The sequence below is a fragment of the Theropithecus gelada genome, chromosome 11, assembly GCF_003255815.1.
Source record: "Theropithecus gelada isolate Dixy chromosome 11, Tgel_1.0, whole genome shotgun sequence".
Classification (NCBI taxonomy): domain Eukaryota; kingdom Metazoa; phylum Chordata; class Mammalia; order Primates; family Cercopithecidae; genus Theropithecus; species Theropithecus gelada.
Genome location: NC_037679.1, coordinates 1,029,637 through 1,056,760, shown reverse-complemented (window position 1 = coordinate 1,056,760; position 27,124 = coordinate 1,029,637). Strand labels below are relative to the sequence as shown.

The 27,124-nt window shown below is 38.3% G+C and overlaps 1 protein-coding gene across 1 annotated transcript in view; it reads right to left on the bottom strand.

Annotated features, from left to right (window-relative positions):
• Positions 1 to 27,124, bottom strand: part of C11H12orf40 (chromosome 11 C12orf40 homolog) — a 108,662-nt gene that overhangs the window by 41,396 nt on the left and 40,142 nt on the right. Inside the window, exons 8-10 of the mRNA XM_025403127.1 lie at positions 9,047 to 9,576; positions 8,700 to 8,769; positions 7,288 to 7,348 (exon numbers count right to left, since the gene is read on the bottom strand). Of these exons, the coding sequence (XP_025258912.1) occupies positions 7,288 to 7,348; positions 8,700 to 8,769; positions 9,047 to 9,576 (661 nt within the window). The remainder of the gene's footprint in view (positions 1 to 7,287; positions 7,349 to 8,699; positions 8,770 to 9,046; positions 9,577 to 27,124) is intronic.

The following is a 27,124-nucleotide window of genomic DNA, read 5'->3' as shown; positions in this document are numbered from 1 at the left end:
GGTGAAAAATAAAATGAAATTTAAATTGGTTTTAAAACGACAAGCAACAGAAGAGACACTTGCCAAGAAATGAATTACTGAGAAAAAGGAAAAGCTTCAGATAATCATAGTAAATGCAGCTGAACAAAGACAAACATATTAAGGCAATTTGGAAATTTGTTATTCTTTATTTAATTTCCTAAGTTAGATCATCAGTCATTTGTTTTCAGGTTTTTAAAATAATAAAAGCTCTTAGAGGTATAAATTTCTATAGAACACACCTTTGGTTTTGGTTTCCATCACTTTCTATGTATTTGTACTTTATTTTCATTTCCTTTCTCAAACAAAGCAAAGAAACCCTGAGTGTTTCTTTATTTCCAGGATGTTAAGGGAAGTTAAGTATCTTTTTAGTTGATTTCAATTTTATCAAATTTTGATTAGAGAATGTACCTATGAATCTCTCCTTAGATAAATTTCTTAGATTTTCTTTATGGCTTACTATATGAATTATGTTTGCAAATGTACCATGGGCTTATAAAAAATTTTTTCTATATATTCTCTATTAGTAGGATACAGAATTTTACATATATAGAATAAAGGAGAAACTGTCTAGCTGCTTCCCAAACCTGACTCCCTTTTTCTTGGACATACAGCTAGACTGTATTTCCCAACCTCCCTTGGAATTAGTTTAGACATGTTACTTAAGTTCTGGTCATAAGCAGAAGTAATGTATACTACTGCCGGTCCTGGTCCATAAAAATCTTCCCCACAATCCTCCACTTCCTTTTCCCCTCTGCTCTCTGGTGACAATAAACTGGAAGCCACCAGTTTAGGGCCTGAATAACTACATGAAGCAGAGCCCCTTCCCTAACCCCTCTATCTTATCATTTAAAAACCTTTTCTCTTCAACTCATGACACATTCAACCCCCTTGCAACAAGAGCACAAAACTTTCAAGAAAGCTATGGAGACCCCAAGGCAGGTCTGCACTCCAATACCTACTTCAGATCTGTTTGAGAAGGACAGCAAAGATCTTCCCAAAGGACAAGACACTAAGTTATTCACGAACGTCCTCCATCCTCCAGGATGGCAAGCCTTCACAATGCATACCCAGCAGGATTTTATAGTTGTTGTGGATCAGAAAATCTGCATCTCCTATTTTTCTCTTTTCTGAATGGGCTTTTTATTGCATTTATATGGTCTTTGCTCCAATAGTATATATGTTTTCTTAATGTATGTATATCGCTATCTGTTTGCTTTCAACCTTTATTATATTCTAGATACGCTGCTTGTAAACTATATTGATTTTTTCTCCATAATTTGATATTCTTTGAATATTGAAAAGAATTCATGTTCAATATATTTATTCATATTCAATATGTTAATTGCTAAGTGGGTTTCATTCCTTACACTGTATATAGAATTGCTATTTCATTTCTTCCCATCTTGATCAGGTTTCCTAGTGTGACATCATCACTCTTGAATTTTGTTCTACCACGGCGCCACTTCTCTAGTGATTACCTTCCCATGTTAACAATTGTATTTAAACTTTATTCCTCTACTAAACTTTTAAAATTAAATAATTATACTCCTCCAACACTTTGTTCTTTCCTATTCTCTTCCACTCCCACTAAAGGTTCTTGAGAACAACACACGTCCCCATTCAAGAGGCTTGTTCTGTTTGCTTGTTTTAGCCTGTATGTCTCTTCATCAATTCTTCCTTAGCAGAAGCTACCTGTTTTAATTTTACCTAACCCATGGGCAGATGCAACCCAGCCCTCTTTCTACTCCTACCCCTTCATTCCATCCCATTGGTGACTCCTGCCTTGGCCCCTCTGGTAGAACCTAATTTTAGTCAGGGTTCCACTGCACCTTTGGCCATGGCCAGGCATCACAATGTAAAAGTCCCCACACTTGCTCTACCCAAAAAAACTCCTCATAGCACCTGATTCCCCTTGGGCTACACCAATGGACTTTTTTCTTTTCTGACTAGTTCTAGCTACATTCAAGCTGCCAGCTTTCTAGACATAGGTGTAGTCAAATAGAATTTGTTTTTGAAGTATTATATTTTGCTGATAATTCATATTTTGGGAGGATAAATCTATATTATTCATATTTGGGAAAATATGAATTATTTAAAGGAATAACAGGATAGCTTCTAACACTACTGACCACATTCTCCTCCTTTTTCTTTCCCATGACACTAGTACTCCTCAAACCTCTCTAGTAGCTCATTCCCAGCCTCCTTTTCTGGTTCCTCTTCTACTTCATACCCTCCAACCTGAAATGTACCTTCTCAGGAATTTGACAATTTTTGTTCTTATTCTATACACTTTCTCTCGAGAATCATACACTTGGATGTAGTCAATTATCTCCTATTCATTAAAGTCTAAAAAATCTCTTCTGACCTCAAGCCCTGTATATATAATTGTCTACTATACATCTCCACATAGATCACAGGTTTTTCAGAAGATCCTCACTTGAGCTCAGTGGGTCAAACTTCTCTCTCTCAGAAATCTGCTCCTCCTCTGAATCAGAGTGATATTAGGTATTGTTTTTAAAAAGTATATTACAAAATGTATAATGCTAAACACAATCATTTCTCTCTTGTGTAATAATCTAAAGTGAGTGTTTCTGGTAAGCAGGCAATTTGCCTCCATGTAGTGATTCAGAGACCCAGTCCTTTCCATCTTGTGGCTCCATTATCCCTTGGGGCCTCACTACCATCTAGCCATCAAAAGAAAGACAGCATGGAAAAATAATTCCCTTTTCTTATAAGCCTTGACCTAAAATGATGCACATCACTTTTCCTAATATTTCATTAGTGAGATCTAGCCATATGGCCACATGTACATGGACGGATGGTTAGGAAACATGTTCCTTGGCTGGGAAGCCATTTCACAGTGGTAGCTCTATTCTATTAAAAAGGGTACATTCTACAAAAAAGGGTACATGAATTTTGATGGAGTTAACCTTTCCTGCCACCTCCTCCTATGGTTTCAATCTCGTTCAGTAGCACAATCCCATCAACTACCCATTTACTCAAATCATAAATAAATCTAGGTCTTCCTCAATTTCTTCCTTCTTCCTTAACTAATCACCAATCACCAAGTACTATCAATTCTAGAGCTAATCTTCTCTTCTCTCACTTTCATCCTTACTGCTATTATAAAACTTCAAGCTCTCATTATTTCTTCCCCTAACTTGAGTTGTTCCACTTATCAAATCCCTCCTCATTGTTGCTAGAGTCAACTTTTTTATTACTCTGACATCATCATATTCCTCTGCTAAAATTTGTTCAGTGGATCTCTGTTTAACAATCAAGAATTGGCCGGGCGCGGTGGCTCACGCCTATAATCCCAGCACTTTGGGAGGCCGAGGCGGGTGGATCACCTGAGGTCGGGAGTTTAAGACCTGCCTGACCAACATGGAGAAACCCCGTCTCTGCTAAAAATACAAAATTAGCCAGGCATGGTGGCACATGCCTGTAATCCCAGCTACTCAGGAGGCTGAGGCAGGAGAATCGCTTGAACCCAGGAGGCAGAGGTTGCGGTGAGCTGAGATCGTGCCATTGCACTCCAGCCTGGGCAAAAAGAGCAAAACTCCGTCTCAAAAATAAATAAATAAATAAATAAAAATAAAAACCAACAATCAAGAATTAAACTGTTATATATCATACAAGGCCATTTATGACCTGCCTCTTTGTATTGTCCAGAATTACCTAGGCCACTCCTGCGCCTCTTATCATTAGTATTATAAATAGTAGCTATAACAATAACTAGAATGAAACAAGGTACTTGGAATTTCTAAAACAGGCTGTACTCTGACATCTTAGTTTATCTATGTTGCTCCTTCTTCACAATTTGACCATTTGGTAAACAACTTATTGATACTGTGCTCAAAAGTTACCTCCTCCATCACATCTTCCTCCTGTTTACACATGAAACTTAGAAGTGTCTTTTACTAATAACCCAAAACAAACTTCAAGCAGTTGATCTAAATGTATTATATTTTTGTCTCTTTCTGACTAGCCATTAGATGAAGACTTCTTAAAGACGCATTCCATGTCCTTTCATCTCTGTACCTTGCAGAGTCTAGTGCAAACAGAATATAATCTTGAGAACAAAGCACCATTTTATCCCCAGTGTCTAGCACACAGGAAACATTCAATAAGTGTATATGAATTCATGATATGTACTCAATAAATATTTATTGAAGAAAAAAGGGAAAACAGTATAGCTGAAAATATCAAATCAGATAAGACAGATAGTTGAATCTTAGCTTGAGAGTGTGACCTCAAACAAGTTATCTAATCTCTCTAAATTTCAATCTCTTTTGCTGTGAAGACTTCAGCAACTCAGGCTCCTATAGATTAGAAATAAACTACATAAAGTTCCTAGCACTATTGTAAAAATTACAACCTTATGATGGCAAGGGATTATAATATTACATAACCAGTGTTTATAGATATTTCAATAGTATGGCAAATATAAAATTATGTAGTAGATTGAAACCCAAAGCATTTTCATGTTGAAAGATGATATGGTTTGGATCTTTGGACGCCTCCCAGCAAATCTCATGTTGAATTATAATCCCCAGTGTTGGAGATGGGACCTGGTGGGAGGTGACTGAATCATGGGAAATAGTTTCTCCTGAATGGTTTTGTACCATCTCCCTTGGTACTTCCTTTACAATGCTGAAGTCTGTTCTCATGAGATCTGGTTGGTTAAAAGTGTGTGGCACCTCCCGCCTCACTCTCTCTTGCTCCTGCTTTTGCTATTTGAGATGCTTCACACCCACTTCACCTTCCACCATAACTGTTATTTCCTGAGGTTTCCCCAGAAGTCAATCTGATGCCACAATCCTGCTTCCTATACAGCATGTGAAACCGTGAGCCAATTAAATCTCTTTTCTTTATAAATTACCCAGTCTCAGGTATTTCTTTGTAGCAATGTGAGAACAGACTAATACAGAAAATTGGTACCAGGAGTGGAGTTTTGACATAAAGATACCTGAAAATGTGGAAGGAATTTTGGAACTCGGTAATGGGCAGAAGTTGGAAGAATGTGGCAGGCTCAGAAGAAGACAAGAAGAAAATAAGGGAAAGTTTGGAACTTCGTAAAGACTGGTAGTTGAATGGTTATAACAAAAAAGGCTGAAAATGCTGGTAGTGATATTGATAGTGAAGTTCAGGCTGAGGAGGTCTCAGATAGAAATGAGGAACTTATTGGGAACTGGAGCAAAGGTCACTTTTGTTATGTGTTAGCAAAGAACTTGGCAGTATTGTGCCCCTGCCCTAGGGATCTGTGGAACTCTGAACTTGAAGGTGATTAATTTAGGATATCTGGCAGAAGAAATTTCTAAGCAGCAAAGCATTCAAGACATGGACCAGCTGCTTTATATGAACAGCCTATGTTCATATGTGTGAGCAAAGAAATGATAAAAAAAACTGGAACTTATATTTAAAAGGGAAGCAGAGCATAAAAGTTTGGAAAATTTGCAGCCTGGCCATGTGGTAGAAAATAAAAGCCCATTTTCCAGGAAGGAATTCAAGCAGGCTGCAGAAATTTGCATAAGTAAAAACGAGCTAAGTGCTAATAGCCAAGACAATGGGGAGAAGGTCTCAATGGCATTTCAGAGACCTTCATGGCAGCCCGTCCTATCACATGCCTGAAGGCCTAGGAGGGAAGAATGGTTTCCTGGGCCAGGCTCAGGGCCCTGCTGCTCTGTGCAGCCTCAGAACACTGCTCCCTGTATCCCAGTCACTCCAGCTCCAGCCATGGCTCAAAGGGGCCCAGGTACAGCTCAGTCTGCTGCTTCACAGGATGCAAGCTGTAAGCCTTGAACCTTCCATGTGGTGTTAAGCCTGTGGGTACACAGAGTGTAAGATTTAAGGCTTGAGAGACTCCACCTAGATTTCACAGGATGTACAGAAAAGCCTAGACGTTCAGGCAGAAGTCTGTTGCACAGGTGGAGCTCTCATGGATAACCCCTACTAGGGCAGAGTGGAGGGGCAATGTGGGATTGAGCCCTCCCACAAAGTCCCCAATGGGGCACTGCCTAGTGGAGCCATGAGAAGAGGACCACCATCCTTCAGACCCTGGAATGGTAGATACACCATCAGCTTGCACCTAACTCCTGGAAAAGCCACAGGCACTCAGCACCAGCCCACGAAAGCAGCCACAGGGGCTGAACCTTTCAAAACCACAGAGGCAGGGCTGCCCAAGGCTTTTGGAATCCACCTCTTACACCAGTGTGTCTGGATGTGAGATATATAGCCAAGGGAAATTATTTTGGAGCTTTAAGACTTAAGGCTGCCCTGTTGAGTTTCACACTAGCATGGGGCCTATAGCCCCTTTCTTCTGGCCTATTTCTCCCTTTTGGAATGTAAATATCTACCCAATGCTTGTACCCCCATTGAATCCTGGAAGTAACTACCTTGTTTTTGATTTTACAGGCTCATAGCTGGAAGGGACTTGCCTTGTATCAGGTGAGACTTTGAACTTTTGAGCTAATGCTGGGATGAGTTAAGACTTTGGAGAACTGTTGGAAATACATGATTTTATTTTGCAATGTGAGAAGGACATGAGATTTGGGGGGCTGGGGGTGGAAAGATATGGTTTGGATCTATCTCCCTGCCAAATCTCATGTCAAATTATAATCCTGAGTGTTGGAGGTGGGGCTTGGTGGGAGGTGACTGGATCATGGCAGGGCAGCAATTTCTCTTGAATGGTTTAGCACCATCCCTCTTGGTGCTGTCCTCATGCTAGTGAGTTTGTTCTCCTGTGATCTGGTCATTTAAAAGTCTGTGGCACCTCCCTACTCATTCTCTCTTGTTCCTGTTGCTGCCATGTGAGACTCCTTGTTTCCTCTTTGCCTTCTGCCATAATTAAAAGTTTCCTGAGGCCTCCCCAGAAACCAATCAGATGCCATCATCATGCTTCCTGTATAGCCTGCAGAAGCATGAGCCAACTAAACCTCTTTTCTTTATAAATTGCCCAGTCTTAGGTATTTCTTTATAGCAATGCAAGAATGAACTAATACAGAAATTTTGTAATACTTAAAAAATGTGTTGAAAATGTCCTCAAGATTGTTTTGTCTCATATAAAGCATGTAACAGTCTCTGAAAACGTTTTTATTTCTAGATCTAAAATATAATTTCCTCAAAATAAAAAAGTGTAAGACAAAGAGTCCATCCCAAAAAATTAATAAATGTTAACCTTAAATCAAAGTGAACGCTAAATACAGTAATACGATATGGTAATACAAACTGACTTAATTGAGAAGATAATGTGAGACTGTGCTTTACCTCATCAAGTCCAAAGTCCCATGACTGCTTATAGTGCAATTCTTCTGAAGGTATATTTCCCCTAAGGATTATAAATACACAGTATTAAAGTTTGTTGTATTCCCTCTGGGAATTAATGTTCTAAATTAGAGTTCCCAAACTTGGCTTCAGATCGGAATTATATGGGAAGCTTTCTTAAAAATAAAGATTCATAAGCTCCAGGCCAAAGAGCCCACCTATTATGTGCAGGTCAAACTTGGTATTCTATAGTTTAAAATCACTCCCTCAAGTAATCTGGACCTGCAGTCAGGATTGAGAACCATGTTCTAAATTGCTTTCATAAGGTACATTTAAAACTCAAGGCCTAACATGATTTTTTCACTCATAAATTTCTAGATATTGGGAGATTTAACAACAAAGATACAAAGTTGTCAATTTTATGAAATGTTTTGTAAGTCTATGTTTTAATTAATGTGTATGTGCCAATCCCACTAAAATTACATCTTTTTATCAATCAATATTTTTAATAACTCCACAAGAAATCACTTCCAGAATAAAAATTTATTCTAGTTCACGATTTCCAATCAGAAAGATTTGTCTAAATTGCAATTATTACCAAGAAAGTTAGGACTATTCAGAAACTAGTAGCTAAAATAAAGTTTTCTTTAGTTACTTATAATTGCAGGCCAGTATTCACAGAAGTCTGGAAGGCAGCTTCCAAACTCTAAGGAATAAATTTAATATCAACACATAATGGATGAGTGTAAAAATCTCCTTAAATTCAGAACATTTTGTACACCAGCTGCAAGAAGAGAAAGAAAAATCTGGTGTAACATAATTGTTTTCAATGTATGGGTAGAGGAGATTGTAATCTTGAACACGGAGAAAACATGGAGTCTCTGAGAGGTAAATGTTGGCAATGAGGAGAGTGCTCTATCCCTAAAATGTACACTGTCCTATAAACTGCTGATATGCTTCCTTATGCCACTAACATCTGAATTCTAACACTCCCTGTAGTGATTCTATACCAACCAAGCAAGAAACCTTCCCATTGAGAGCTGTCTGAAAGTAAGAAAACATGCTTTTTCATGTCAGACTTCCTATACATGTTCCCTTTCTATTTATTACTTTAAGTTAATAAATTGATATTCTGGCAGATATGAGTTTCTTGGACGCATTAAGTCAATTTCCTCAAACCTAATCAACACTAATATTCAGATAAGAAAGTATTTGGGAGCTGGTAAATATGAGCACCACACTCTCAACTGGGGTGATATTATCAACACTACGACTCCTGGTAAGACTGCTTTGAGACAAGTTGCCTGCCCACCCTCAGATGGCAATACGCCTACCTCACTTTGCATCAATTCAACCTTCATCATGCATCATACTAGATCCTGATTTGTATTCCCCAGATTTCCCTAAAAACTTACATAGAGTTTGCTGGATATTTCTGAATACTTTTCTGTGGTGTCTTCTCTTGGTAATCATTTTCAAGTTTTCCTTAAAAAATAAAAGTATGCACTGAGTTAAAAATTTAGCATAGTCTATTTTCATTTTTTTAATTCAAAGAATATTAACATGACATGTACAGAGGAAAACCACTGGTCCACAATGTTATATAATAGGAAGCCATTCTATTTTTGGTTTCATTTTCTTCCAAACACATAAACACACATACAAATATATAGATGTGTGCGTATATAGATATACAAATATATATACTAAAACTGAAAGAAAAAAAGAATATGTAATTACATTTTCCATGTACAATACCAACCTTTTCTTTCAGAGCTGCTTGGGTAGTAATCGTTCTCAAAAGATGTACTAAGATCATTTCTTTCATTTTTATTGTACTCTCTCTGATTCTTCTTGTTTGGCTGACATTTTTCTGGATAACTTGTTTTATTCAAAGTTGAATTACTAAAAGTCAACTCTGGAACTGTAAAAATGTTTCTAATGCATCTGTCAGTGACACGGTTTTTATCAGAATGAGTGACTACACAAATATCTCCCATACTATCATAATCACACTTGTTAAATGTTTTCTTTATCTTTTGCTGATCTATGTTTAATACATTGATCATGTTTTGACTAACAAAAGAGTCAGAATTCTCTGATAGAAAGTTAGGAGTAGACTGGTTCACATCTTCAAGAAAATTTGAAACTTTCTTTCCATTTTTCCTCCAAATATGCTGTATGGAGTGTTTTTCAGTAATGTAGTCTGACTGTCTTATTTCATCCATGCTTCTACAATCTTCATCCATAATTACAGTAGGGCATTTAGTAAGTAAATTCCTATTTCCTAGACTTCTGGAAAAACAAAAACATATTTAGCAAGAAAAGAAGAATTATTTGCATTTAGAAACACTTACTTTCAATTCTTAGAGGACATATTGAGTTGCTACTAACATTTACCTAGACCATGTTTTTATTTTTATATTTAAATAAATAATATTGCTTTGGGTGAAAATTTGTCTAATGTGCTCTTCTAATGACTTATTTAGTATAAAAATAATCTACAGTCAGTTTTTTATTACAACATGAAATGTTAGCATGTGGTTTAAAACATGACCAACCTATAGTATATCTTCTGTAATAAAATCTAAAGAATAAACTAGACAACGATTATATGTCACTGCTGTTCCATTTAACCAGAGAAAGATGTTTTGAAGACTGTGCAGAGAAAATTTATCATCAATGTTAAAATATAAAATCAAATAGTTATGAGACATTATAACATATTTTTCAACCTAATATGGATATAAAAACAATTATAAAGTTCCCAAGGAAAAGCAATATAAATACAAATGTGTATATAAGTAATAAAACCAAGAGATAAGGAGAATTAGATAAAAACTAATTTGATGAATTAGATAGCTTGTAAGTTCTATTCTAATGCAGAAATAATAATTCTAGGTTAAGTCCAATTTGTGTACAAGAATCAAAGCTATAATGGAAAATAATTACAAATCAAGATGGTTCTTATTTTATTATCAGTGACTATCTACAAATGTATTTGGAAGTGAGTTGTTCCAGAGGTTGGAGGTATCAAAAAACTTAGAAAACACACACACACACACACACACACACAGAGAGATTGCTAAAACTCTGATTTCCAGTCTTATTTTTAAGTTACTTATCAAATATTTGATGATCACCTACTCTGTTCCAGGTACTAGGCCATGTATTGGCAACAGAGAGATAAAAGAGCTCAGTTTGTTGTTAAAGAGAGAAATTAATGTTTTACCCATGAATGTTCACAGCTCATGATCCAACATTGTTTCTCAATGAGGGCCTTACTGGTGTTTTAAACAGAATGACGTTATTTTGCTATACCAAAAGACATAGTATATACTATGCACTAATATACACCATTAACATAAGGAAAATATCTGTTACTCTACATCTCTACATAAAAGAATAGAGGTAAGTGTACTTTATAAGATATTAAGCACACTATAAATGTTTTTTTTTATTATTATTCTTTGAATAGTTTTTGGGAAACAGATGGTGTTTGGTTACATGAATAAGTTCTTTAGTGGTGATTTCTGAGATTTTGGTGCACCCATTACCCGAGCAGTGTACACTGTACCCAATGTGTAGTCTTTTATCCCTCACCCCTCCCCTACCCTCTACTGGAGTCCCCAGAATCCATTATATCAATCTTTTGTGTGTGTGTGTGTGAGAGACGGAGTTTTGCTCTTTTCATCCAGGCTGGTGTGCAGTAGTGCAATCTTGGCCCACTGCAACCTTTTCTTCCTGAGTTCAAGCAATTCTCCTGCCTCAGCCTCCTGAATAGCTGGGATTACAGGTGTGTGCCACCACACAACTGTAATGATTTTTGTATCATTACATTTTTTAATCAAAAATCAGCCTGGCTGATTTTTATATTTTTAGTAGAGACAGGGTTTCACCATGTTGGCCAGGCTGATCTCAAACTCCTGACCTCAGGTGATCCCCCTGCTTCGGCCTCCCAAAGTGCTGGGATTATAGGTGTGGGCCACCAAGCCAGGCCCATTATATCAATCTTATGCCTTTATGTCCTCAAAGCTTAGCTTCCACTTATAAGTGAGAACATAACAATGTTTGGTTTTCCATTCCTGAGTTACTTCAGTTAGAATAATGGTTTCCAACTCCATCCAGGCTGCTGTGAATGCCATAATTTCATTCCTTTTTACGGCTGAGTAGTATTCCATTGTGTGTGTGTGTGTGTGTGTGTTGTGTGTGTGTGTGTGTGTGTTTTCTTCACCCACTCATAGGTTGATAGGCATTTAGGCTGGTTCCATATTTTTGCAGTTGTGAATTGTGCTGCCATAAACATGCACATGTAAGTGTCTTTTTCATATGACTGATTTTCCTCTGGGTAAATACCCAGTAGTAGGATTGCTGGATCAAATGGTAGTTCCACTTTTAGTTCTTTAAGGAGTCTCCATACTGTTTTCCTTAGTGGTTGTACTAGTTTACATATCCACCAGCAGTGTAAAAGTATTCCCTTTTCACCACATCCATGCCAACCTCTATTATTTTTTCATTTTTTAATTATGACCATTCTTGTAGGAGTAAGATGGTTATTGCATTGTGGTTTTGATTTGCATTTCCTCCATCTTTAGAGATGTTGAGCATTTTTTCATATGTCTGTTGACCATTTGTATATCTTCTTTTGCAAATTGTCTATTCATGTACTTAGCCCATTTTTGATGATACTACTTCTTTTGTTCTTGCTGATTTGTTTGAGTTCCTTGTAGATTTTGGATATTAGTCCTTTGTCAGATGCATAGCTTGGGAAGATTTTCTCCCACTTTCTGGGTTGTCTGTTTACTTTGCTGATTATTTCTTTTGCTGTGTAGATTTTTGTTTTAATTAGGTCCCATTTGTTTATTTTTGTTTTTGTTGTATTTGCTTTTGGTTCTTGGTCATGAACTCTTCGCCTAAGCCAATGTCTAGAAGAGTTTTTCCAACGCTATCTTCTAGAATTTTTATGGCTTCATGTCTTAAAGTTTTTGATCAATCTTGACTTGATTTTTATATAAGGTGAGATGAGGATGCAGTTTCATACTACATGGGGCTTGCCAACTATCCCAGCACCATTTGTTGAATAGGGTGTTCTTTCCCCACTTTATGTTTTGGTTTGCTTTGTCAAAGATCAGCTGACTTTAAGTATTTGGCTTTATTTCTGGGTTCTCTATTCTGTTCCATCTGTCCACATACCTATTTTTATACCACTGCCATGCTGTTTTGGTAACTATAGTCCTGTAGTATAGTTTGAAGTCAGGTAATGTGATGCCTCCAGATTTGTTCTTTTTGCTTAGTCTTGCTTTGGCTCTGTGGGGTTTTTGGGGGTCCATAAGAATTTTAGGATTTTTTTCTAGTTCTGCAAAGAATGATGGTGGTATTTTGATGAGAATTGCACTGAATTGATAGATTGCTTTTGGTAGTATGGTCATTTTTACAATATTGATTCTACACATCCATGAGCATGGGATGTGGTTCCATTTGTTTGTGTCATCTATGATTTCTTTAAGAAGTGTTTCTAGTTTTTCTTGTAGAGATCTTTCACCTCCTTGGTTAGGTATATTTCTAAGTATTTTATTTTTTGCAGCTGTTGTAAAAGGGGTTGAGTTCTTGATTTGATTCTCAGCTTAGTCAATGCTGATGTGTAGTGCTACTGCATTGTGTACATTGATTTTGTACCCTGAAACTTTACTGAGTTCATTTATCATATCTAGGAGCTTTTTGGATGAGTCTTTAGGGTTTTCTAGGTATACTATTATGTCATTGGTGAACAGCAACAGTTTGAGTTCCTCTTTATCTATTTGGATGCCCTTAATTTCCTTCTCTTGTCTGATTGCTCTGGCTAGGACTTCCAGTACTATGTCAAACAGAAGTGGTGAACTCTTGTCTCATTGTTCTGGCTAGGACTTCCAGTACCATGTAGAATAGAAGTGGTGAAAATGGGCACCTTGTCTTGTTCCAGTTCTGGGGGGGAATGCTTTCAACTTTCCCCCATTCAGTATAATGCTAGCAGTGGGTCTGTCATAGATGGCTTTTATTATCTTAAGGTATGGCCCTTTTATGCTGATTTCGCTGAGGGTTTTAATCATAAAGTGATGCTAGATTTTGTAAAATGCTTTTCTGCATCTATTGAAATGATCATATAATTGTTTTTAATTCTGTTTATGTAGTGTATATTTATTGACTTATGTATGTTAAACCATCCCTGCATCCCTGGTATGAAACTCACTTGATCATGATGTATTATCTTGTGGATATGCTGTTGGATTCAGTTAGCTAGTATTTTGTTGAGGATTTCTGCATCTATGTTCATCAGGAATATTGGTCTGTAGTTTTCCTTTTTTTTTTTTTTTTTTCTTGTTATGCCTTTTCCTGGTTTTGGTATTAGGGTGATACTAGCTTCACAAAATGATTTAGGGGGGGATTCTCTCTTTATCTTTTGGAATAGTTTCAGTAGGATTGGTACCAATTCTTCTTTGAATGGCTGATAAAATTCAGCTGTGACTCCATCTGGTCCCAGACTTTTTCTTTTGTTGGTAAGTTTTAAAATTACCATTTCAATCTCACTACTTGCCATTGGTCTGTTCAGAGTTTCTGTTTCTTCCTGGTTTGATCTTGGAGGGTTGTATATTTCTAGGAATTTATCAATCTCCTGTAGGTGTTCTAATTTGTATGTGTAAAGGTGTTCATAGTAGCCTTGAATAATCGTTTGTATTTCTGTAGTATCAGTTATAATATCTCCCATTTTGTTTCTAATTGAGCTTATTTGGGTCTTCTCTGTTCTTCGTTAATCTTGCTAATGGTCTATCAATTTTATCTTTTTAAAGAACCAGCTTTTCATTTCATTTATCTTTTGTATTGTTTTTTCTGTTTGTTCTGCTCTGATCTTTGTATTTCTTTTCTTCTGCTGGGTTTGGGCTTGGTTTGTTCTTGTTTCTCTAGTTCCTTGAGGTGTGACCTTAAATTGTCTATTGTGCATTTCCAGACTTTTTGGTGTAGGCATTTAATGCTATTAACTTTCCTCTTAGCACCACTTTTGCTGTATTCCAGAGATTTTGATAGGTTATGTCACTACTACTGTTCAGTTCAAAGAATGTTTGGATTTCTGTTTTGATTTCATTGTTGACCTAAAGATCATTTAGGAGCAGATTATTTAATTTCCAGGTATTCGTACAGTTTTCAGGGTTCCTTTTGGAGTTGATTTCCAATTTTATCCCACTGTGATCTGAGAGAGTACTTGGTATAATTTGTTTTCTTAAATTTACTGAGACTTGTTTTGCAGCCTATCATATGGTCTATCTTGGAGAATGTTCCATATACTGATGAAAAGAATGTATATTCTGCAGTTTTTGGGTACAATATACTGTAAATATCTGTTAAGTGCATTTGTTCGAGGGTACAGTTTAAGCCCATTGTTTCTTTGTTGACTTTTTGTCCTGATGACCTCTCTAATGTTGTCAGTGGAGTACTGAAATCCCCCACTATTATTTGCCATCTATCTCATTTCTTAGGTCTAGTAGTAATTGTTTTATAAATTTGGGAGCTCCTATGTTAGGTGCATGTATATTTAGGATTGTGACATTTTCCTGTTGTACTAATCCTTTCATCATTATATAATGTCCTTCTTTGTCTTTACTTTTGGTTTCTGTTTGCATGGAATATCTTTTTCCACCTCTCCACCTTAAGTTTATGTGAGTTCTTATGTGTTACATGAGTCTCTTGAAGACAACAGATACTTGGTGGATGGATTTTTACTCATTCTGACATTCCGTATCTCTTAGGTGGAGCATTGAGGCCATTTATATTCAATGTTAGTACTGAGATGTGAAGTACTTTTCTATTCATCATTTAGTTGTTGCCTGGATATCTTGGTGTTTTTTTTTCACTGTTATTGTTTTACAAGCCCTGTGAAATTTATGCTTTAAGGAGGTTCCATTTTGGTATATTTTATGGTTTTATTTCAAAATTTAGAACTCCTTTTAGCATTTCTTGTAGTGCTGACTTGGTAGTGGTGAATTCTCTCAGCATATGTTTGTCCGAAAAATACTTTATCTCACATTATGAAGCTTAGTTTCAATGGATATAAAATTATTGGCTTTTAATTACTTTGTTTAAGAAGGCTAAAGATAGGATCCCAATCCCTTCTGGCTTGTAGGGTTACTGCTGAGAAATCTCTTGTTAATCTTATAGGTTTTCCTTTGTAGGTTACCTGATGCTTTTGCCTCACAGTTCTTAAAATTCTTTCCTTTGCCTTGACTTTACATAACTTGATGACTATGTGCCTAGGTGATTATCTTTTTGTGATGAATTTCCTGGGTGTTCTTTGAGCTTCTTGTATTTGAGTATCTAGATCTCTAGTAAGACTAGGGAAGTTATCCTTGATTATTCCCTCAAATAAGTTTTCCAAACTTTTAGATTTCTCTTCTTCCTCAGGAACACTTATTCTTATGTTTGGTTGTTTAACATAATCCCAAATTTCTTGAAGGCTTTGTTCATTTATTTTTTATTAATTAGTTTTTCTTTGTCTTTACTGGATTGGGTTAATTCAAAAGCCTTGTCTTCAAACTCAAGTTCTTTCTTCTACTTGTTCGATTCTATTGTTGAAACTTTCCAGTGTATTTTGTATTTCTCTAAATGCATCTTTCACTTACAGAAGTTGTAATTGTATTTTCTTTATGACATCTATTTCTCTGGAGACCTTTTCATCCATATCTTTTTTTTTTTTTTAATTTCCTTAAGTTGGTGTTCTCCTTTTTCTAGTACCTCCCTGAGTAGCATATTAATCAACCTTCTGAATTCTTTATCTGGCAATTCAGAGATTTCTTCTTGGTTTGGATCCACTGCTGGAGAGCTTAGTGTGGTCTTTTGGGGGTGTTACAGAAACTTGTTTTGTCATAGTACCAGAATTACTTCTCTGGTTCCTTGTCATTTGGGGGCACTGTTTCAGTGGAAAGATCTGGAACACAAGGGCTGCCGTTCAGATTCTTTTGTCCCACAGGGTGAGCCTTTGATGTGGTGCTCTCCCCCTTCCCCTACGGGTGGGGCTGCATGTGAGCCAGACTGCAGCGATTGGGTCTAGCCACCCACCGAGGCTATCAGACTCCAGGGTGGTGCTGGGGAATGTCTGCAAAGAGTCCTGTGATGTGATGATGTGATCCATCTTCAGGCCTCCCGGCCATGGATACCAGCACCTGCTGCAGTGGAGGTGGCAGGGGAGTGATATGGACTCTGTGAGAGTCCTTGGTTGTGGTTTTGTTTAGTGCACTGGTTTTCTCAAATGCTGCTTATGCTAGTGGTGAAGCTGTCACATGAACAGACTCAGGACCTCTGGATAGCCAGGATGTTGCACATGGTAGAATTAGCTGTTATTTTCTCCTACTTTGGAGCAGGCTTGTTCTGAGTTGCTGTAATGGAATGAGTTGGCTAGCCTCCAGTCCAGAGGTGGCACTTTCAAGAGAGCACCACCTGTGGTAGTGGAAGGGGTATAAAAGTTTGCCCTACATTGGCCAGGATAAATTTTCAGGTTTCTCAAGCGATAGATGGGGCCATAGAGTTCCCAAGAGTTTATGTCTTTTGTCTTTGGCTACCAGAGTGAGGGGGAAAAAAATCAGGTAAAGGCAGAGTTAGAAAGGTGTGTGCTCAGACCCTCCTTGGGCAGTGCTTGCTTCAGCCACTGTGGGGGGTGGGGGTGGTTCTCAGGCCAATGAAGTTATGTTCCACAGAGGATAATGGCTACCTCTGCTGCATCATACAGTTTATCACTGAGAGAAAGCCTCTAGTGATAGGCTTCTCCCAGCTCCCACACAGCGAGTAAAGCCTGATTCACTCTCACCATGCCCACCAACAATGCCAAGTTTACATCCAGGCAGGGGGCACACAGTGCTGAGATCGTGCTCCAGGCTATAAGCCTCCCCACTAAGAAAGCAACCAGGGCTCCCAGGTCTTGCTGCTCCCTGTCTACCCACACTGCTGGCTGCAGCTTCTGCACTCATATCTGCACTTCCCATTTGCACCCCTCCGCCAAGATTCTGCTCACAAAAATTCATGTTTAGTCAAAATTATTACAGAGTTCAGTTAGAAGCTTCTTTCACCCTGTGGCCCCTCCTCAATTCCACTGGGTACCTTCCCCAAGGACCCCTGTGAGAGAAGGCCAGGCATGGTTTCCCTGAGCTCAAACTGGGGACAAGGAGTGCCTACAGGGCTCTTCCAGCTGCTTCTTCTACTTTTATATTTCGCTTAGCTCCCTACTTCCATTTCATCTCTAGGTAAGGTTAAATCCTTCTCCCGTAATCTGGATTTTCTGGTTCCCCAGTAGAGACATGTGTTTGGAAGCAAGCTATCCCCCCTCACACTTTGGGAACTGAATTTTTTGGCTGTCTCATGGAGTTGCAGAGCAAGCCACATCTTTCAAAGGGTCTTTGAATTCTTTTGGTTTTCCTGGTATGTTTCTGCAGTACTTTTTGGAGTAAAAGTTCATGATGTGAGTCTTCACATACTGTTCTGTCCAAGTGGGAGCTGCCTACTAGCCCTGTCTCCTATCTGCCATTTTCCAAAATCATGATTTTTAAAGGGTATTTTAAGCATCTGACTCAGTGGAATCACTAAGAGATGTGGACAATAGAGAAATGTAGAGTAGTTATTGCCAACAAGAAAGTTACAGTATAAAAAAGGAAGAAAAAAATTACAAAGTGACAGGTATTATCCTACAGTCAAATGCTAAAACAGTAAATGGAGGAAAGAAGAGATTCTTCTGCTTGAGAAAACTTAGGCAGATGGCGTCTGATTTGGGAACTAAAGTTGGGAAGGATTCTTACTTCTAGAGATGACAGAGAGCAATTATCCTAAAAAACTGAAAAGAATTAAGACAAGTCACTTCAACTTTTTAAATAATTTATGTTTTCCTATAGATAAATATAAAATTCATTAAAACTTATGGACTAAAATTTTAATAAAAACATTCATTATCTAAATAAGCTTTTTATGTGTATTCAACAAATATTTAATGTGTCTATTATGTAGTAGGGAGACAACAGAAGTTATAGTCTAGTGAAGGATGATAATAAACAAATAAAAGAAAATGAACCACTAACAAATACAGTGGTTAAGAAACAAAGAAGTAAACAAATATAAAAGCTAATTACAAGTACTACCAGATCACATGATGGGATGCCTTGTGTTGGAGGTCGTGTTTCAGACACTTTGGTCAGGAAAGTCACTAGAGTAAGGAAGTGATAAATACACTAACGATAGAGAATGGTTAGATACATGAAAACAGGAATAAGCACACTGGATAAAAAGTAGAAATGCAAAATTTGCAGCATGTTTGAGAAACAGAAGAGGGTAAAGCTGGAATAGAATCAATGAAAGAACACTTATGACCTACAGCTATAAAGTACAAAAGGGCCCAGATTATGCAGAGCCTTGCTCTTGAGAAGAGCAATAAGAAATCATTGAAATAAATGTCCTGAGCACAAAAGTAAAATTGACATTTTGCCTTGGAAAACAGCAGTCTGACTTCTCAATGAATCTCCTGAAGAATGAATTTCAGGATCTCCATCTGACTAAAATGAAATAACAGGGGCCAGACTCACCCTACTAACTAATAAAATTTAAAAACTGGAGGATAGTTTCAAGATGGCTGACTCGAGGCATAGGACACTTTTCCACAAAGAATCAAAGTAGTCAGTAGATAGTCACACATCAAAGAGAATATGAAAGAGAGCACACTGGAATTCATAGAAGTGACAGGAAACACCTGGGGCACAGAAGGAGAGGGAGGCTACGCAGATGGCTTAGCCTCCCTACAACAGCAGAGCCAGGAGAGGCTCCCCAGTGTGGGGAAAGGTTAAATGAGAGATCCCCAGCAGTCTACATTCTTATCACAGACTCCTATAATCCTGGTCACATTAGAGTCCCTCAACCCCCGTGGGCTCTGAGAATGGAATGGGAAGGTCCCCAAAGTCCCCAAGATGGCACTGCTGTAGTAAGGGAGTTAATGCCAGGTCCCACACACACCTCAAATCCGAAGCAGCTGCTTCAGAGCATCATTTGATACCCTGGCCCCAACAGATGGTATCCTGCCCCAGGGCTCAAAAACCCTTGCATCTACATACCCCTGGAGCCCCACTGACATTTTCCCATGTCTGCCTAGATGGGTGCAGCAGTAAGACACCAGTTGGACCCTGTGGATCAGCACAGCCCCCTAGTACTCTAGCCCACAGTGTCCTGCACACTAGGGAAAAGGTGGTATAGCACACCAGGAAGACTACCCCTGGTACAAAGGGTGCCACAACATGTGCTCCCCAGAGACAGAAACCTGCCAGCCTGGGACTGCTATCACTTACAGCTCCCCCAGTTACAGGGCAGCCACACACTTGTACATGCGCTGAAGATAGGTTCTCCCCACCAACTGCCACTGCCAAGGGTCAAAGCATGCTCTACCCACAGCCTGAAATCTGCCTGCCTCAGGCAGCTACCAAAGGTAGAAATTGTCTCCCCCTAGCAGCAGAGCCACCTCACACTTGCAGGCCCCTGAAGACAGGCTTTCCCCACCCACTGCCTCTGCTGCCACTGCTACCCAGGCATACTGCCCAAGCACTGGGGACTAGCCTGCCCTGTTCACTACAGGCTACACCCATGCACCATCAGGAGGCCTGAGGACAGGCCCACCCAGCCTGGCACCATTCCTTCCACACACCCCTGCATCCGCCAAGTCCAAGCATGATGCTTGAGGCCCCAGGAATTGTCTTGCCCCATCAGCCACCCCTGATGCACACACATATACCACCAGGGGGCTTAATAACAGCCCCACACCACCTGCCACCTCCAGTGCCCTAGCATGCCTTCCAGAGTCCTGGGGCTTGTCCTGCCACACCCACCAAAGCCTGTGCCCATGTACACCATTGTAAGGACTTAAGAAGAAGCCTGCCTCACCTAGCACTAACCCCCAGTGCCCAAGCATACCACCTGGGGGTCTGGGGATCATCTTACTCCATTAGTTGCCCCAGGTACATGTGCACACCACCTGAGTCTAACAACAGACCCAGAAAACCTGCCACCAGTGCCCAATCTACCCATCCAGAGGCCTGGAGATTGCCCCATCCATCAACCACAGCTGGCATCTGTGTATTCCTTCCCAGGGCTTGAAAATGGGCTTGCCCAGCCTGCTGCTACCCTGCCAGCACCCACACACTCACACCACCCAGGAGCCTAGCTAGCCCAACCTGTCAAAGCTACCACTATCGCCAACAAATGCCACCTAGAAACCTGAGGGTTGTCCGTGCCACCACCATGACTATCATCACCCACACCACATACACTATATAGGGGCCCAAAGACTTACCCACCCACCTGGTCTGCCACTACCGCAACCAGAACCTGAGTAAGCTGCCAGGAGGACCAAGAATTGGCCCACCTGGATCTGTCAATGCCAGCACATAAACATGCTTTTTAGAGACCCAAGAACAGTCATACTCAGTATGCAACTGCCACCACTGGGGCCAAAAGACTGTCCCACCTGGCACTCCATCCCCAGAAAAATCTCACCACAGCCTCCTCTAACAATTTTGTGGCCTAAGTCAATGAGGAAATCACCACTGACAGTGTGTACAGTTGAAGAAATTATACAAAGACTACATTACTGCATGTATCCAGAATCAAAATCCAAGTGTCCTACCCAACCAACTTTATGGATACACCTACAGGAAAAAGTCTTCCCCTATGAAAGCCAATCCAAAAAATCAGAAGAAGAAACTATTACATCTGGTGCACATATATCAATAAAAGAACACAAACATGAAAAAGCAAGGAAATATGGCACCTTCAAAAGAACACAATAATTCTCCAACAACAGATTTTAACAAAAAATAAATTTATGAAATACCTGAAAAAGAATTCAAAATCATGATATAAAAGAAGCTAAGTGAGATAACAAAGAACACAGATAAAAAAATCAAAGAAATCAGCAAAACAATTTAGAATATAAATGAGAAATTCACAGAGAGATATCACAAAAAAGAAGTCCTGGAACTGAAAAAGTCAATGAATGAAATGAAAAATACAATCAAGAGCATTAATAGATTAGATCAAACAGAAGAGTTTCAGAACTTAAAGATAGGTCTTTAAAAAAAAAAAAAAAAGAAGAAGAAGAAATGTAGAAAGACGTGACATATGAGACACCATAAAGTGACAAAATATTCAGATGTTGAAGGTCCCAAAAGGTAAAGAAAAGTTTAATAGTATAGAAAACCTATTTGATAAAATAATAGCTGAAAACTTCCCAAGACTAGCAAGAAATTTAGATATCCAGATAACTAAAAGATCCCAAAAGAAATACAACCCAAAAAGGTCTCATATCCCACCACATTATAGTCAAACTGTCAAAAGTCAAAGACAGGTCGGGCGCAGTGGTTCATGCCTGTAATCCCAGCACTTTGGGAGGCCGAAGTGGGCAGATCACCTGCGGTCAGGAGTTCAAGACCAGCATGGCCAACATGGCGAAAATACAAAATACAAAATTTAGCTGGGTGTGGCGGCATGCGCCTGTGGTCCCAGTTATTCAGGAGGCTGAGGCACGAGAATCGATTGAACCCAAGAGGCAGAGGTTGCAGTGAGCTGAGATCGCACCATTACACTCCAGCCTGAGTGATGGAGCAAGACTCTATCTCAAATAAATAAACAAAAACTCAAAGACGAATAATTCTAAAAACAAGAGAGAAGTGGTCATATATAAGTGAATTCCTATTAGACTAACAATGAATTTTTAACAGAAATCTTACAGGCCAGGAGAGAAAGGGATTATATATTCTGGGAGACAGGAATACCCAGAAAAGCTATGCTTCAAAAATGAAACAGAAATAAAAACATTTCCAAGCCAAAAAAAAAAGAAAGAAAGAAAAAGAAAGCAGGCAATTCATCACCACTAGACCTGCCCTACAAGAATTGCTTGGTGATTCTTTCACCTCAAAGTGAAGGGATGATATCTACCATCATGAAAATGCATGATAAAACTAACCAGTAGAGCAAAGATACAAATAAGGAAGAAAAAGGACTCAAATGTTACCACACCAGAAAATCAAACCATTAAGATAAATAATAAGAGAGAAATAAGAGAACAAAAGAAACACAACCAGAAGACAATTGACAAAATGACAGAAATAAGTCCTCACATATCAAGACTAACCTTGAATGTAAACTAATTAAAATTTCCCATTAAAAGATATAGATCCACTGAATGAATAAGAAACCATATAACAACTATATGCTACCCACAAGAAATTCAATTCATCTGTTAAGATATATATAGACTAAAAGTAAAGGGATGGAAAAAGATATCCCACACAAAAGGAAACCAAAAGTGAGAAGGCTTTAAGTCAAAAACACTTAAAAGAAACAAAGGTCATTATATAATGATAAAAGGATCAATTCAGCAAGAGGACATAACATTTCTAAATATATATATGCACCCAACACTAGAGCATCAAGATTCATAAAGCAAATATTATTAGATCTAAATAGAGAGAAACACCAATACAATAAGAGTTGGAGACTTCAATGCCACACTCTCAACATAAGACCGATCATCTAGACAAAATATTGAAGAGGAGGAAATCTTCCTAACTCATTATATGAAGCCAGCATTACTCTGATATCAAAACCAGGCAAGGACACAACAACAAAAAGAAAATTACAGGCCAATATTCCTGATGAACAGACACAAAAATCCTCAACAATACAGTAGAAAACCAAATCCAAAAGTACTTAAAAAAAAGATAATACACGATAATCAAGTGGATTATCGTAGGGATATAAGGATGGTTCAACATATGCAAACCAATCAATGTGATATAAAACATCAACAGAATGAAGGATAAAAACTATATTATCCTACCAATTAATTCAGGAAAAGCATGCAATAAAATTCAACACCCATTCATGATAAAAACGTTCAACAAACTAAGCATAAAAGGAACATATCGGAATATAATAAAGCTCATCCATGACAAACCCACAGCTATCATACTGAATGGGAAAAACCTGAAAGCCTTTCTTCTAAGAACTAGAACAAGACAAGGATGCTCTTTCACCACTCCTATTCAACATAGTATTAGAGGTCCCAGCTAGAGCAACGAGGCAAGAGAAAGAAACAAAAGGCATCCAGACTGGAAAAGGGAAAGTCAAATTGTCCCTCTTTGCAGATGACATGATCTTATATTTAGAAAATCCTAGACTCGGCCGGGCGCGGTGGCTCAAGCCTGTAATCCCAGCACTTTGGGAGGCCGAGACGGGCGGATCACGAGGTCAGGAGATCGAGACCATCCTGGCTAACACGGTGAAACCCCATCTCTACTAAAAAAATACAAAAAATTAGGCGGGCGCCTGTAGTCCCAGCTACTCCGGAGGCTGAGGCAGCGTAAACCCGGGAGGCGGAGCTTGCAGTGAGCTGAGATCCGGCCAATGCACTCCAGCCCGGGCGACAGAGCGAGTCTCTGTCTCAAAAAAAAAAAGAAAAAAAGAAAATCTAGACTCCACAAAAAAAAAAAAACCTCTTAGATTTGATAAGTTCAGTAAAGTTGCAGGACAGAAAGTTAACAAACATCAGTAGAATTTGTAAACATCAATAATGAACTATCTGAAAAACAAATCAAGAAAGCAATACCATTATATACTTACAAAATATGAAAATAAAATACCTAGGAATAAATGTAACTAAGGAGGTGAAAGGCCTCTACAAGGGAAACTACAAATCTTTGATAAAAGAAATTGAAGAAGATACAAATGGAAAGACATCCAATGCTCCTGGATTAGAATAATGAGTATTGTTAAAATAATCATACTACCCAAAGCAAAGTACAGAGTCAATGTAATCCCTATCAATCAATTTTTCACAGACATAGAAAAACAATCCTAAAATTTGTATGGAACCAATAAAGAGCCCAAGTAGCCAAAGCAATCCTGAGCAAAAAGAACAAAGCTGGAGGTATCACACTACCCAACTTCAAAATATATTACAAGGCTATAATAACCAAACAGCATGATATTGTTACAACAACAGGGACATGGACCAATGGAACAGAATGAGAAACCAGAAGTAAACCCATATATTTACAGCCAACTGATTGTTGACAAAGGTGTCACAAATATATCTTGGGGAAAGGACACCTTCAATAAATGGTGCTGGGTACACTAGAAATCCATATGTGGAAGAATTAAACTAGACCACTACTACTCACCATATACAAAAATCAACTCAAAATATTAAAGACTTAAATGTATAGCTTGAAACAATAAAACTATTAGAAGAAAATACAGAAGAAACACTCCAGGACAATGGTCTAGGCAAAGATTTTATGACTTAGACTTCAAAAGCAGAGACAAGAAGAAAAAAATAGATAAGTGGGACTATATTAAACTAAAAAGCTTCTTCACAGTAAAGGAAACAATCATCAGCGTGAAGAGACAACCTGTTGAATGAAAGAAAATATTTGCAAATTATTAATCTGACAAAGGACTAATATCCAGCATATACAAGAAACTCAAATGAAACAGGAAAAAAACAAACAATCCCATTAAAAAGTGGGCAAAGGATATAGACACTTCTCAAAAGAAGACATACAAATGACCAAAAGGTATATTTAAAAAAATGCTCAACATCACTAGTAATTAGCGAAATGCAAATCAAAATCACAATAAGGTATCATCTTATTTCAGTTAGAATGGCTATTATCAAAAAACAAAAAAATAACAAATGTTGGCAAGGACATGGAGAAAAGAGAACTCTCATACACTGTTGGTGAGAATGTAAATTAATATTGTCATTATGGAAAAGAATGTGGAAACATCTCAAAAAACTAAAAGTAGAATGGCGGTATGATCCAGCAACCTCACTACTGGCTATTTATCCAAAGAACATGAAAACAGTCAATCAAAACAATATACGCACCCCCATGTTTATCACAGCACTATTCACAATAGCAAAGATACGGAATCAACCTAAGCATACATCGATAGATGAACGGATAACAAAAAATGTTAAATTTACAAAAGAGAATATTATCTAACCATTAAAAAATAAAATCGTGTCATTTGCAGCAACATGGATGGAACAGGAAGTGAAATAAGCCAGATACAGAAAGACAAATAGCACATGTACTCACTTACATGTGGGAGCTAAAAAAGTTGATCTCCAGGGGGTAGAGTAGAATGATAGTTACCAGAAGCTGAGGAGGATGTAGATATGTGTGCAGGGGGGAAGGGAGGGGGTGCGAAGGGAGATCTAATGGGTACAAATACATAATAAATAGAATGAATAAGTTCTAATGTTTGATAGTAGAGTACGGTGCTATAGTTAACAAAAATGTGTTGTACATTTCAAAATAGCTAAAGATGAGGACTTAAAATGTTCTCAACACATAGAAATGATCAATGGTTGTGGTGATGGATATCCTAAATACCCTGACTTGATTATTAAACATTCCATGCATGCAACAACATATCACATGTATCCCATTAATATGTACAATATTAAATAATATGTATCAATAAAAAAATTTTTTTAAAAACAGAACAAAATATGAGACAACAGTTTTCAGTCAGGGGAGACCAGGTGAGCAAGATAATGATCCCTGAGAGACAGAAAACAAATGAGGAGAACTCTGTGACTGTTCCTAGGTTATTGTCTGGAGAGAATATTCAAGCCACAGAACACGGAAAGGGAACCCAATCAGAGCCCAACTGACTCTCTTTGTTGAGGAAACAGCTGGGGATCCAGGGAGATTGCAGAGGATAGAGTTTACAAGTTAGAGTACCATAAAGGAGAGTGTTTCAGAGAGTAAGACCTCCAGAGAGCCACAGAGTGTTCTTCTCAAGTGTTCAACTAACTACTAACCGGCACATGCGTGTGAAGTAACTGCCAAAGGCTGTGAAAAGAACCACCCAAGGTGAGAAAAACAGAACTATCTCAGGAGCTCACTAGGGCTGCAAAATTTTGTTTCCACCCTCTAGAGTGGAAAATTTCATAATTCAAGGGGAATCAAGAAAGTATTCAGAAGGGTATTGCCTCAGCAGTTGAGCAAAATTAGCTACAAACTGAATGCTTACTGTTCTGCTTAACAAAATTTAAAAGCAAGCCTCAATAAGATCATAGTGTTTCCAAGTACCTGAACGATTTACAGGATGATGTGCAGGAAAATAAAAATATCCAGCAGCTATAAAGATAAAAATTCACAATGTACAGAATCCAACAAAATTACCAGGAATGCAAAAAAGAGAAAATCTATAATGAGAAGCAAAATCAATTATCTAAAAACAGATCAAGAAATGACAAAAATAATGGAATTCATAGACAAGGACATTAAAAGTTGTATTTCCTGTATTCAAGAAGACAGGAAATACTGAACATGCTTAATAGATACATGGAAGATAAAAAAGAAAAGCTAAATCAAAGTTCTAGAGGTGAAAATTACACTGCATAGGATTACCAGCAGATAAGACCACATGGAAGATACAATTAGGGATTTTGAAGATATAGTAATATAATCTACATAAAATAGGGGGGCAGAGCAAGATGGCCGAATAGGAGCAGCTCCAGTCTCCAACTCCCAGCGCCAGCAACACAGAAGACCGGTGATTTCGGCATTTTCAACTTAGGTACTGGGTTCATCTCACTGGGGAGTGCCGGACGATCGGTACTGGTCAGCTGCTGCAGCCCGACCAGCGAGAGCTGAAGCAGGGTGAGGCATCGCCTCACCTGGGAAGCGCGAGGGGGAAGGGAATCCCTTTTCCTAGCCAGGGGAACTGAGACACACAACACCTGGAGAATCGGGTAACTCCCACCCCAATACTG